Source organism: Marmota flaviventris, chromosome 18 (genome assembly GCF_047511675.1).
Source record: "Marmota flaviventris isolate mMarFla1 chromosome 18, mMarFla1.hap1, whole genome shotgun sequence".
NCBI classification, from domain to species: domain Eukaryota; kingdom Metazoa; phylum Chordata; class Mammalia; order Rodentia; family Sciuridae; genus Marmota; species Marmota flaviventris.
The window spans coordinates 62,527,210-62,539,404 of NC_092515.1; the positions used below are offsets into that span (position 1 = coordinate 62,527,210).

General features: G+C 58.5%; 1 protein-coding gene across 1 annotated transcript; it reads right to left on the minus strand.

Moving 5' to 3' along the window:
- Positions 1–364: 364 nt before the first annotated feature.
- Positions 365–4,642, minus strand: Slc22a31 (solute carrier family 22 member 31). Its single transcript, XM_071604563.1, is given in 10 exon segments — positions 365–741; positions 1,071–1,182; positions 1,792–2,006; positions 2,094–2,202; positions 2,303–2,448; positions 2,661–2,775; positions 2,778–2,828; positions 3,038–3,192; positions 3,280–3,383; positions 4,614–4,642. Coding segments are annotated over 10 exon segments (1,308 nt in total). The 5' UTR covers positions 4,635–4,642; the 3' UTR covers positions 365–461.
- Between the last annotated feature and the right edge of the window lie 7,553 nt (positions 4,643–12,195).

The following is a 12,195-nucleotide window of genomic DNA, read 5'->3' on the forward strand; positions in this document are numbered from 1 at the left end:
CACAATACCCACGAGGGCACCAGGGTCCCTGTCCCCAAGAACAGGGCTCTGCCAGGCAGGCTGTGCCTGGCAGGAAGCCACAGCCTGGGGCAGGGGGGGTGGGAGGCCTGACCTGCTCTGGCTGTCCCGGTGAGGCCAGAGTGTGTGCCATGTGGGACAAGGCACCAGGCCAGCCCTGCCCACCTGGTGGATGCCACACTCCATAGCTGCCTCTGTCCTGCCCATCTGGTGGCATGGCCACGGAAGAGATGGAAGCCAGCCCCCCAAACCCAGGGGCCCGTCCAGGGCCCCTTCCTGCTGTGTCCACCGCCTCCCTGCCCGCACTGACTGGCGGTCTTGGTGGGATGTGTCTGCCTCGCTGTGGCAGCTCTGGTCAGCCCTTGGGGGTGTTCAGCTGTGGCCCTTGTCCTGGCTCATAGGGGCCCCCCAGCAACAGTAGTGCTGCTGGGCGGTGTGGCTGCTCATCCCGAGTGGGAGGGCAGCAGCAGAGGCAGGTGGTCCTGAGGTGGACACCCACGCAGGAGCGGGGAGCCGTGTAGGTGGTCAGCATCTTCCAGTGACTGGGGCAGCTCCCGGCCATGGGTCTCGGGCAGCAGCAGGACACAGAGCAGGATGAGGATGGCCAGGGAGGTGAAGACCACGTCTTGTAGGAAGAAGCCGTGCCGGCCACGGATGTCAGTGAGCGGGGCAGCAGCCCGGCCCAGGAACCCGGCCCCCAGCACCAGGCCCAGCCCGGCCCCCCTGTGGGAGAGAGCATGCGGGGTGCAGCTGGGTCCCCAGTGTGCTGTGGTTCCAACCACTCCCATGGGCAGGGAGTGGTGTGGCCCTCTCAGAGCCTGAGGTGTGGCTCCAGGAAAGCAGATGTGACCAACTGTTCTCTTCTGCCCTGATGTCTGCCACCCTGGAAGGCACCCCACACCTCCTTCCTAAGCTGTGCCTAAGTCCTCCTGTGGATGGCCCCGGTCATCCAGGAGGGCAGCGCTCAATGGCCCTATTCAGGTGCAGGATGGTGGGGGCACAGGCCTCTGTCCAGCTGACCCTTCCACGTTGCTGGCCAGCTCTGCACTCACCTGATCACGGTGGGGAAGGCCTCAGCTGCAAAGAGAACACTGAGCTCCGACACAGCCTGGGAGGCCAGGAGCCCCAGGACAGAAAGGGACAGTGTGGTCCAGCCTGGCAGGTCTGGGGACAAAGGGCAAGGTCCTCAGGGGCTCTCCCCCAGGCCTTCTCACCCGACTCCTCAGGGCCCCTCCGTCCCCAATGCCCCCCACACACACACACTGGGGCATATGGGTGTCCAGTCCCTCACGCCCTCCTGTGCAGACAGCTTGGATTCTAGAGAGTCTGGCCAGAAACACAGCTCAGGGACTGTCCACCTGTAGCCTCTCTGCTCATGCTACTTCCTTTGCAATTTGAGAACTGTCCCCAAAGTCAACTACTTCCTTTCTGTGCTAGATTAGATGGCCCTGTGGAGATGATTCTCCCATGCCAGCCCAAACCGGCCCTGGCTGCTCGATGCTGGCAGAGCCTACTAGGCCTGACCTCTGAACTTTCACCTACACTGTGTCGGGCACAGGTGGCCAGGCCCAGGCAGGACAGCAGTAGTTGGCTGTCATGAGGGATCTTCTTGGTCCCTTAACTTTTTCAGGCCTTGATTTCCCCTGGTATACGTGGGGGATGGAGGGAACAGGAAGGTAGGAGCTGTGCCTCTCCCCTTGGGCACCACGAGCAGGACAGACCTTGGCCCACACCCAGGGACCCCTGTGTGGCCTGCTTGGGCCCCAAGCTCACACTGAGCCCCAGCGAGGAGTAGCAGGGATGCCAGGCGTGCAGCCACGGTGCCCAGCAGCAGGACAGGGCGACGTCCACAGCGATCTGCCGTCAGGAACAGCAGGAGGGTGGCTGCAGCCTCCAGGCCAGCTTCCAGGAAACAGGGCAGGTAGAAGGCGGGCTCGCCTGGGGCCAGGCGGCGGAGGAAGCCGGCCCTGATGCCCCCACCCATCAGCCTGGAAGGAAGCAGAGCTGTATCCACCAAACACCCTCCCCTGGGGTGGCTGCAAACCCTGGCCCACCCCGGGCCTTCTCCTCCTCACGAACCAAATCCCAGGATGAGCCCGTTCCTCCAGGTGACACGGGTGTGCAGGAGGCCCAGGATGGAGTGGTCCTGGGGCTGCGGGTTGCCTGCAGACAGCGCGGCTAGCTCTGGACCAGGGAGAGGAGGGAGCAGGTGAGAGGGGCAGGGGGCCTCCCAGGCCCTCCCTCCTCTAGCCCCTGCCTCGCCACTCCCTGGCTAGTGCGTTACCTGTAGCCAGGGAGTTCTCCTCTGAGGAGCTGTCATCAGGGTCCAGGCCGCTGGCTTCTGCAAAGTGCCACAGAATCCTGCCTGCTTGGGTCACCTGCCCCGTGGCCAGAAGCCAGCAGGGAGACTCAGGGAACAGAGCTGGGAACCTGCAGGGTTGTCAAGGAGGCCTGTGGCCTGCTCACCTCTTCCATGATGGAGCAGCAAAGCCAGTGCCCTCCCTGGACCGAAAGGGGTTGGGACATGGATGTGGCTTCCTGTCACCCTGTGCTGTGGCCAAGTAGCAGGTGTAGAATAGAAGTACAGAGAAGGTATCTACTGGCCCCCAGGGCGGCCCCTGCCCGACCCCTGTAGTACTCACCCCCAAAAGAGCAGCAAGAATCCAGTCACCAGGGCGTTCAGGCCCTGCAGAAGGCGCCAGTCCTGCACCAGCATGGCCAGCCCAGGCAGCAGCAGGGTGCCCACCACTGAGAAGAGCCAGCTCCCATGGAGAAGGCCAGGCAGTGGGGGGGGTCACACAGCTCCAGGCCTGGGCAGACAAAGATGGCTGAGGCCAAGGCCTCTTGGAGTGCTGCTGTCTGGAGCTGGATCTGGGGGCCGACTGTCACCAGCCCTAGTTGGGGGCCCTGGAACAAACACCAGTGGCCACTGCCTTCCTGAGGAGGGTCCTCAGTGAGTGCCAGAGTGGTTCCCGTGCTGCCCACTGCCCCTCCCTAGGCAGCCCCTCACACTACTCACGAGCTACATAAAGGGCAAGGAAGGCCCCTGCCAAGGTGCCCCCGTGGAGAAACCTCAGGGCCAGGAGGGTCTGGAAACCGGCAGCCAGGGCTTCACTGGCCCCCAGGACTGTGGCCAGCACCAGGGAGACCACAAAAACAGCCCGGCGGCCAAACCTGGTGGGCAGGGGGACACATGCTGGTGTGGGTCACGGTGCACCTTAAAGGCTGGGAGCTAAGGGCAGAGGAAGGGCAGGGTCTCACCTGTCACACCCTGCACCCAGAAGGACACAGCCTAGCAGCCCGCCCAGGAAGTGGCACGTCTGCTCCAGCGGAACCTTCCAGCTATCTTCACACACCAGGTCCCACTGTGGGGAACACCAGCCATTGTGGAGCAGCCCAGGACTCTCCCTTGCTGGGGGTACAAGATGCAGGGAGCCCCAGAACCCCTCTCTGGGGACACGAGAGGGCAAGGAACTTGGAAATGAAACAGCAGCTTTTTTTGACTCTGGTGGTCTTTGCCTAGAATTGGAACAACCTTTGATTTGAGCCCTCGATGGCAATGCCTTGGGGTCCCCAAGATGCTACATGCAGCCCCAAGTCTGCTGTGGGGGGATCTTCCCGCCCTAAGGTTTTGCTTTTCTCAGAAGTGCCGTCCCACCCTCCCCCACGACTGGCCCTGTCAGCCCTTAAGTGTCCAGTGATACTCAGGGCCTAGGGCCTATGAAACACAACGCCACCGCAGGCCCAGGGGCTTCAGGTCTGAAACGGGCTGCACGTCCTGCCCACCCTTCTGCCCTCGCCCTGCCCAGCTCTCAAGTGGAGAGCGCTCAAGGCTTTGCCTTTCCGGCAGCCAAGGGCCCTTGACCTGCTGGGCAGGCGGCCTCCCCTTTCCTCATCCCTGCCTCTTCTCCCCAGGTTAAACAGGCCTGTGGGTCCTGCTAGGCCGTTTTAATTTTAAAACCCGACCCTTCTGAAGGTGAGGGGCATGGATCCATCAGGAGCCAGCAGGAGGGACGCTGGGAGGCGGGGAGCAGAACCCCACCAGTTTCAGGGACCCAGGCAGGCCCTCAGAGATGTGGCCTCTGCTCCCGGGTGAAGACGGGCTGCCAAGGGGGAGGCGGGCTAGTGGGAAGGGCGCCCATTTCCCAAGTGCTCTCACCCAGAACCCTGAGCCCCGCTTGGTCGTGGCCTCCAGGCCAACGCCCACGCGCAGATCTCCCTCTGAAATGAAACCGACTCGCCATTCCCTCCATTCAAAACCGCCTCTGTTCTGGAAACGCAGTCCCAGCACCTACCTGGCCCAAAGCCATTAGTTGCTCAAAACGAGCCTGGAACTTTGAATTCCAGGCCCGGCTTACCACCCACGCCCACCTGCCCTCGCCTCCAGCCTAAATTCTCCTGCCCGCAGCCCACCCATAGTGGTGGCCAAGAGTCCGGGTATACCTGCTGCACCCGCATGGCGGGAGGGGGCGGGCGGGCCCCCAGTGAGAACCCCGGCAAAGGCACAGGGAGGGACCCGCAGCAGGGCGGAAGACCCCCAAACCACCCACGTCCCTGCCCGCTCGTTCCTGGGCAGACCCCTCGGGCGGGCGCACCTGGGTGACCGGGCTGTGCATCAGGCCGGCGGCGGGGAGCGTATAGAGCCAGCCGCGCGTGCAGGACCGCGTGCCGTTTGGCGCGAGCGCGGAGCTCGGGCGGGCGCCGGCCACCGGGTAGCGCAGGAGCAGGCACGGGCTCAGGGCGCGCGCGGGACCCAGGCGCGGCACGCTGGCATCGAGCAGCGCCGGCCCGCGCAGGGCACGCAGCGAGGGCGGTAGTAGCGCGGGGTCTGGACGGCAGTGGTGCGCGGGCCGCGCGGTGAGCAGCGGCTCCGAGCTCAGCGCCAGCCCCAGTGCCACGCAGGGCAGCCACGAGGCGGCGGCCAGTAGGCGCCGAGCCCGGCCGAAGCCTCCTGCCGCGCACAGCACCCGCGCCTCGCGGTCCATGCGTCCTTCGCCGCCGCGCTCCGGCTCCAAGCCGGGGACTGGACCCGGAGAGTCGGAAGCCGGGGAGGAGCCCGCGGGGCGGGGTCGCGATGGGCGGAGGCAGGGGCGGGGCCTCCGGGGAGGAGCCCGCGGGGCGGGGTCGCGATGGGCGGAGGCAGGGGCGGGGCCTCCGGGGAGGAGCCCGCGGGGCGGGGTCGCGATGGGCGGAGGCAGGGGCGGGGCCTCCGGGGAGGAGCCCGCGGGGCGGGGTCGCGATGGGCGGAGGCAGGGGCGGGGCCTCCGGGGAGGAGCCCGCGGGGCGGGGTCGCGATGGGCGGAGGCAGGGGCGGGGCCTCCGGGGAGGAGCCCCGGAGGGGCGGGGCTGCGGGGCGAGTGGGTCTGGGCGGGACTGCGGTGGGCGGAGACACGGGGCGGGACCTGGAGCCACTCGCGGGCGGAGCCAGCTCCAGGGTCCTGCTGGGGGCGTGGCCGGCGGGCGCTCAGGTGTGAGCCAGCGCACAGGTGCGCTGGGCCCGGTGGGCGTTCGGACGCGGGCTCCCGCTGAGGTTGCGGGGATCTGCCTTGCGACCAGTGAGCCCGAAAGACCTGGAAGCCGAGGGCGATGTCTGCCCGTTGGCTCTGCGCCGTCCACTACATCTTGGCAGTCACTCGTACCTGGGGTAGCGCTGGGCGCCATGGATGCTGCCGCTCCAGGAGCCAGGTAGGGCTTCTTTATTCTTTTTGTTTTTTTAATCTGTAGGTGGACACAATACCTTTACTTTATTTTTGTGTGGTGCTGAGGATCGAACCCAGGGCCTCGCATGTGCTAGACGAGCGCTCCACCGCTGAGCCCAGCCCCAGCGGCCCCCCCCCCTCCACCCGCTTCTTTATTCTTAGCTCTGGTTTTTCTCAACAGTAGATCACAAACTAGTAAAATCTGTAGAATTTTTTTCACGTTTGTTTTCTTTTGCTTTGTGAACGGGCTCTGTGTTTTCATAAAAATTCACAATTGGCTTTTTTTTTTTTTTTTTTTTTGGTACAGGGGATTGAACTCAGGGGCACTCTACCACTGAGCCACCACAGCCCTATTTTGTATTTTATTAGAGACAGGGTCTCACCGAGTTGCTTAGTGCCTTGCTGTTGCTGAGGCTGGCTTTGAACTGCTGAACTCCTTCTCAGGGCCACCACACCTGGGCACCTCATAATTGGCATTTTTGCATTTAAAAGAACAACATTAGCTTTTTTTTTTTTTTTCCCCCTTGTGGTGCTGGGGTTTGAACCAGGGTCCTGTGCATGGGAGGCAAGAACTCTACCAACTGAGCTATAGCCCAGCTCTGATAGTAGCTTTTTAAAAGTCTGTGGGAGGAAGGGCTGGGGTTGTGGCTCAGAGGCAGAGTTCTTGCCTAGCATATGTGAGGTGTACTGGGTTGGATGCTCAGCACCACATAAATAAATAAATAAATTTTTAAAAAAAGTCTATTGGGGTGGAATTCACATAACATAAAGTAAGCACCTTAAAGTGTACAGTTCTGGGATGGGGATGGGGTCCAGTTGGTTTGGTCCTCAGCACAGCAACCACAAAGTAAATCTAAACATCGAAGCAGGCAATCAGTGTCATTTATTTATTTAATTTTTTAAAGAGAGACAGAGAGAGAGAGAGAGAGATTTTTTTAATATTTATTTTTTAGTTCTTGGCGGACACACATCTTTGTTTGTATGTGGTGCAGAGGATCCGGGCCGCACGCATGCCAGGCGAGCACGCTACCACTTGAGCCACATCCCCAGCCCCCAGTCAGTGTCATTTAGTCTTACAGTGTTATCCTGGGCTGTTAGACTCCCCCTCCGCCAGCCCCTGACAAGCGCCAGCTGCTCTGGATATTCCAGTAAATGCAGTCACAGGTCCCGTGGTCTTGTAGGTCTGGCTTCCTCCCGGGGCAGTCAGCACCGCAGTGTTTATGACTGGACATGCTCCACCTTTCCTTATCCGCCCCTGGCTGGTGGACTTGTGGGTTCTTTCCCTTCTGCTTGGCACCAGGTGGCCTGCTCAGCTCTGGTGGGCACACCCCTGGATTGGACTGTGGGGCATGTGGTGATTCTGTTCCAGTCTCTGTGGAGCCTTTTCCTTCTGTTTTGTTGTTTTAGAGTAGTCTTTAATTTTTAAACTGATGGTGAAGTACACATAGCATAAAACTTACCATTTTAGCTACTGTTTTTTTTTTTTTTTTTTTGACATGGTACTGAGGATTGACCCCAGGGGTTTTCTATCTACCACTAAAGCTACGTCTCCAGCCCTTTTGATTTTTTGAGACAGGGCAGAAATTGCTGAGGCTGGCCTTGAACGTGTGAGGGAAACCCTCACCACTCCTCCCCACTGCTGGTGATCTCTGCTCCGCCTTCTGCTGTGCACTTGCCTGTTCTGGGTGCTTTTCCAAGTGGACTCCTGGAGTGTTGGGTCCGAGGCTCCCGCGGGGTATGGTGGCATCGGTCAGCAGCTCATCCTGTTTTGTGAACACCGTGTACTTGGAGCACCTGTTTGCACGAGTGGAATTGCAGGAGTGGAATTGCTGGGTCTTCAGGGAGTGTGGTCAGCTGTTGGAAGGACCCTGGTTTTCACAGCAGCTGCCCTGTTTCCCACCCCAGCATCAGGACACTTCTTTTTTTTAATATTTATTTTTTAGTTCTTGGCGGACACAACATCTTTGTTTGTATGTGGTGCTGAGGATCGAACCCGGGCCGCACGCATGCCAGGCGAGCGCGCTACCGCTTGAGCCACATCCCCAGGCCCAACATCAGGACACTTCTGCCAGTGCTTTCCTTCCCGGATGTGTGATGCATGTGGTCAGACCCATCATCTCTGAGTGTCCAGGTCAGTGGTGGCAGATGCAGTCACGATGTGCAGCCATTGCCAGGTCAACCTCTGTGATTCTGCATCTTGTGAAATGGGAACCCTCCCTGTTAAGCAGTCACTCCCCTGTCTCCCTCCCTGGCCCTGGTAGCCACCGCTCTACTTCTGATTTGGAAGACTCCGTTTCTTCTACGTGGAACCACCCGTGTCAGTCTTTCTGTGACTGGCTTCTCCTAGCATAAAGTGCTCCAGGTTCACCCAGAGTAGCATGTGTCAGAACTTATTTCCTGTATTTCCCTGTTAGCTGGGTGTGGTGGTGCTCACCTGTAATCCCAGCTACTTTGGAGGCTGAAACAGGAGGACCTTGAGTTCAAGGCCAGCCTGGGCAACACAGCAAGACCCATCTTAAAAAGAGAGAGAGAATTTGCTTTTTAAGGTGAAGTGATATTCTGTGACACAGCTAGGCCATGCTTGGCTCGCTCACTGACCAGAGAGTGGACTCTGGTCACTTTCACATTTAGCTATGGCGCTCAAATGCTGCTGGGAACATGGTCACAGATCTCTTCAAGACATTCTTCCTGAGGGTCGTAGTGGCAGATGCCTCCAGAACGAGTGTCCCCAGAGGCTGAGGCAAATCTGAGGCCAGCCTGGGCAACGTGGTGAGACCTGTCCCAAAATACATCAGAGGGCTGGGAGGGGATCGGATCCCGAGGTTCAGTCCCCAGAACTGCCAAAGCCAGTGGGACTCCTCTTTCCAATTCCCGTTGGTGTGTGGACTTCAGCTTTCCGAGGCCCCTCCACACCATCTTCTGCTGCCGCTGAGCCACTTCCTGTTCCCACCAGCTGTGCCCAAGGGCTGAGGCCACCACAGCCTCCGGGCATCATTGTGCAGTCCTCGCAGGGAAGGCTGCTGGTGGGCAGGAGGCGCCTTCAGGTGGTTCTGGTCTGCGTTTCCGAATGTGGCGGCTGGCATCGGCCACCGTGCGTCTTGGCATCTTGTGATTCTTGGAGGAATGTCGACTCAGGATTCCTGCCCGTTTCCAGATGGGATTGTCTGCTTGGTTACCGAGCTTTAGGGATTCTCTGTATGCTCTGGATATTAACCCCTTACCTCCCATTCTCAAGTTGCCTTTTGACTCTTGACAGGGTCTTTGTTTTGTGGTGCTGGGGATGGAGCCCAGGGCCTCCCACCTGCTACCAAGTGCTCCACCTAGCACGAGTACATTCTCAGCCCTTATTTGAGCCTTGCTAAATTGTTGAGGCTGGCCTTGGACTTGTGATCCTCTTGCCTGTCTCCTGAGTTGCTGGGATCTCAGCATGCACCACTGCACTTGGAAAATTTGAGTTTTGTTTTGTTGGTGCTGGGCCTGGAGCCAGAGCCTTTGCATGCTAGGCGAGCCCTCTGACACCGGCTCTCAGCCAGGTGATTTCTGTATGTGGAGTGAGACACGGGTCAACCTAGTCATGTTGCGTGTGGACCGCCACTTCTCTGAAACACGTGGATACCTTCCATAAAACCGGCTTCTGCGTGGTCTCCAGGTCTGTTCCCTGAGTGGGCACCCTCCTGGGGCCTCCCCTGCAGGGTTCTTTCTTTTTGCCATAGCCAGGTGCGGAGTCTTGAAACTGAGGATTGGGTGTCCCTCGGCTTTGTTACTCTTTTCCAAGACAGCTGGTTTATTTTGGGTACAGGGGATGGAAATATCTTCAGGCTATCTTTCAATTTATTTTTAAATTAAAAAAAAAAGTTTTTGTCGATGGACCTTTATTTTATTCATTTATTTACATGTAGTGCTGAGAATCGAACCCAGTGCCTCACACATGCTAGGGTGTACCATGCTTCTACTCCATTGGCTAACTTTATTCCTAATTATTTATTCTTTTATTTATTTCCTAAATATCCTTTTCAGATTTTTAATTACTAATATGTAGAAATGTAACCGATTTTTCCTTTATTTCAAAATATATTTTTTAGTCGCAGATGGACACGATACCTTTATTTTTTTATGTGGTGCTGAGGATGGAACCCAGTGCCTTACCTGTGCTAGGCAAGCACTCCACCACTGAGCCGCAACCCCAGACCCGGTTCTTCCTTTTTTTTTTTTTTAAATATTTATTTTTTTAGTTTTCGGCGGATACAACATCTTTGTTTGTATGTGGTGCTGAGGATCGAACCCGGACCACACGCATGCCAGGCGAGCGTGCTACCGCTTGAGCCACATCCCCAGCCCCCCGGTTCTTCCTTTTTTTTTGATAGACATATTTTTATTTATTAAATCGTGATTCTGGGGATTGAAACCAGAGAGCTCTCTGGCTGAGCTGCACCCCTGCTGCACGTATCTTTAACTTGGATGAAGTCTAGCTTATTCTCTCATGGCTGGTGCCTTAGGTCATCAAACCCAAGGCCATCCAAGGGTCCTCCCAGTTGTCCTGAGGGGTTTTACAGCTGCGAGGCCTGGGTCTGGATTAACTTTCTGCAGCACTCTGGACAGGGCAGCTGGCTGCCTGCCTGGCTGCTGGCCCAGAAGCCACTTGCTGATCTGCAGGTCCTTTCTGTGGGCTGTGCTGGTCTCTGCTGCAGTCAGGACCTCTCCCTTTTGCCTGGACAGTTCAGCCATGATGTGTCCACACATAGGTCTCTTCCTGTTGGCCCTGCTTCGTCTTGTCCATGAGCTTGGGTGCCCTGGCCGTCATCCCTTCACTGGTGCCCCCTTCTCCCTCCAGCACGGCCTCACCGTCCTGCACACCTGTTGGCACCCAGCAGCTGAGTGGCTCCCTTCCTCAGACTCCATCTCGGCTCACCTGCCTTGTCTGCCAATTCTTTCTTCTACCAAGTGAAATTCAGTGATTCCATTTTCCACCAATGAAATTTCCGTCTGCTGCTTTTAAACTCATCTCCATCTACTGGCTCTGTTTCTACTCGTCACTTTAATTCTTCAGACACGGTTTCCGTTGTGCTCTGGACATCCACTTGCAGAAGCCGGTGTTAGACATTTTACGTAGTACAGGAGGCAACTCTGCACGTTACTCCCCCCAGGCTTGGTGTTTGGGGGCTGCTGCAGCGTGCAGCCAGCTGGCTTGGTGCTCAGCTAGTGGCCCTGGCCCCGTATGTCCTCGGTCGGTGCTTCTTGGCGCTCTGGTAGGTCACTGCTGTGCCTCAGCCTTGATCTTGCACAAGGCCTGACGCTCAGGTGAGGAGCTGGAATGTGCTCAGCCGCCCTGGGTATGCACAGGCCTGCATGTGTACATGGACTTCTCTAGCCCCAGGCACACGGAGCTTCTGGCGTCCACACAGGCATCTGTCCCCAGGCAGCTGTGATGCTGAACAGTCACTGCTGTCTGCTTCTGTGGGAGGAAGGCTTTCCCCCTCCCCAGGAGTAGATTCCAAGCCAGTCTAGTCACACCAGGCCCCGTGGCTTTCCACGGAGCCATCAGGCACAACATCGAGTCACAACAGTGGCCCTGTGCACAGGCAGCCCCTTGGCTCCAGGCCACTGGTTCCCAAGGTGTCACCAGTGAGAGAGGAGCAGGGCAGGCTGGAAAGCTCAGCTCCAGTCAGCCCACCGCGGTCAGCACACCCCGAGGCTTGGCCTTGGTTCTCCCACGTGCTGACGGTGGTCTCAGCAGCCTGACCCACTGCGGGTGTGGAGAAGGGATTTTCACAAAGCACTTGCTCTACTGCCCTGGAGGCCCTGTCTGACTTCCTGTCAGCAGACAGACCTGCTTGATCTTGGAGGCGCTGGTCTGACAGGGCACCACCGTACCAGGCTGTGTTGGACTGTCACTCACCACCCGTTCCGGGGGCACTCTGGGAGGTTAAGCGGCTCTGACTGCCACTGTAGTTTTGCACGCCACATGCTTTTCAGCATCTCTGGAGAAATCTCTTCCATCCCTTATTAAAACAAATAAACCAACTTCAAAGAGCCACTGGTCAATGGCAGGTCAAGGATAGGATGGTGCCAGTGCCCGGGGGCCTCTGCTCAGGCTACCTTTCCCCATTTCAGCCTCACGGAACTGGAGTCACACAACGCAGTACTTTGTGGAGACCAGCAGTTCTGTCCCCAGAGCACATTGGGCAGTGCCTGCAGGCCTTGCTGACTGTCCTGCCTGTGGGGAGGGCCCAGTGGCATAAGCAGCGAAGGCCAGGTGCAGCAGGGCTGGGGCTGAGCATGCCATGCAGGTGACCACCAGTAGCTCCAGGTGTCTGTGGCAACATGCTGCCCAGGGGCTTCCTCCTCTGGGCCCCTCCTCCCGTCCTCCCCGGGGGAGGAAGTGGGGTGGGAGGCAGCTGCATCTTGGAGCCTACACAGGGCAGTGCCTGGTCCCACCCGCAGGGGACCCTTTCTCCTGCCGAGTCACACATGGGACAGC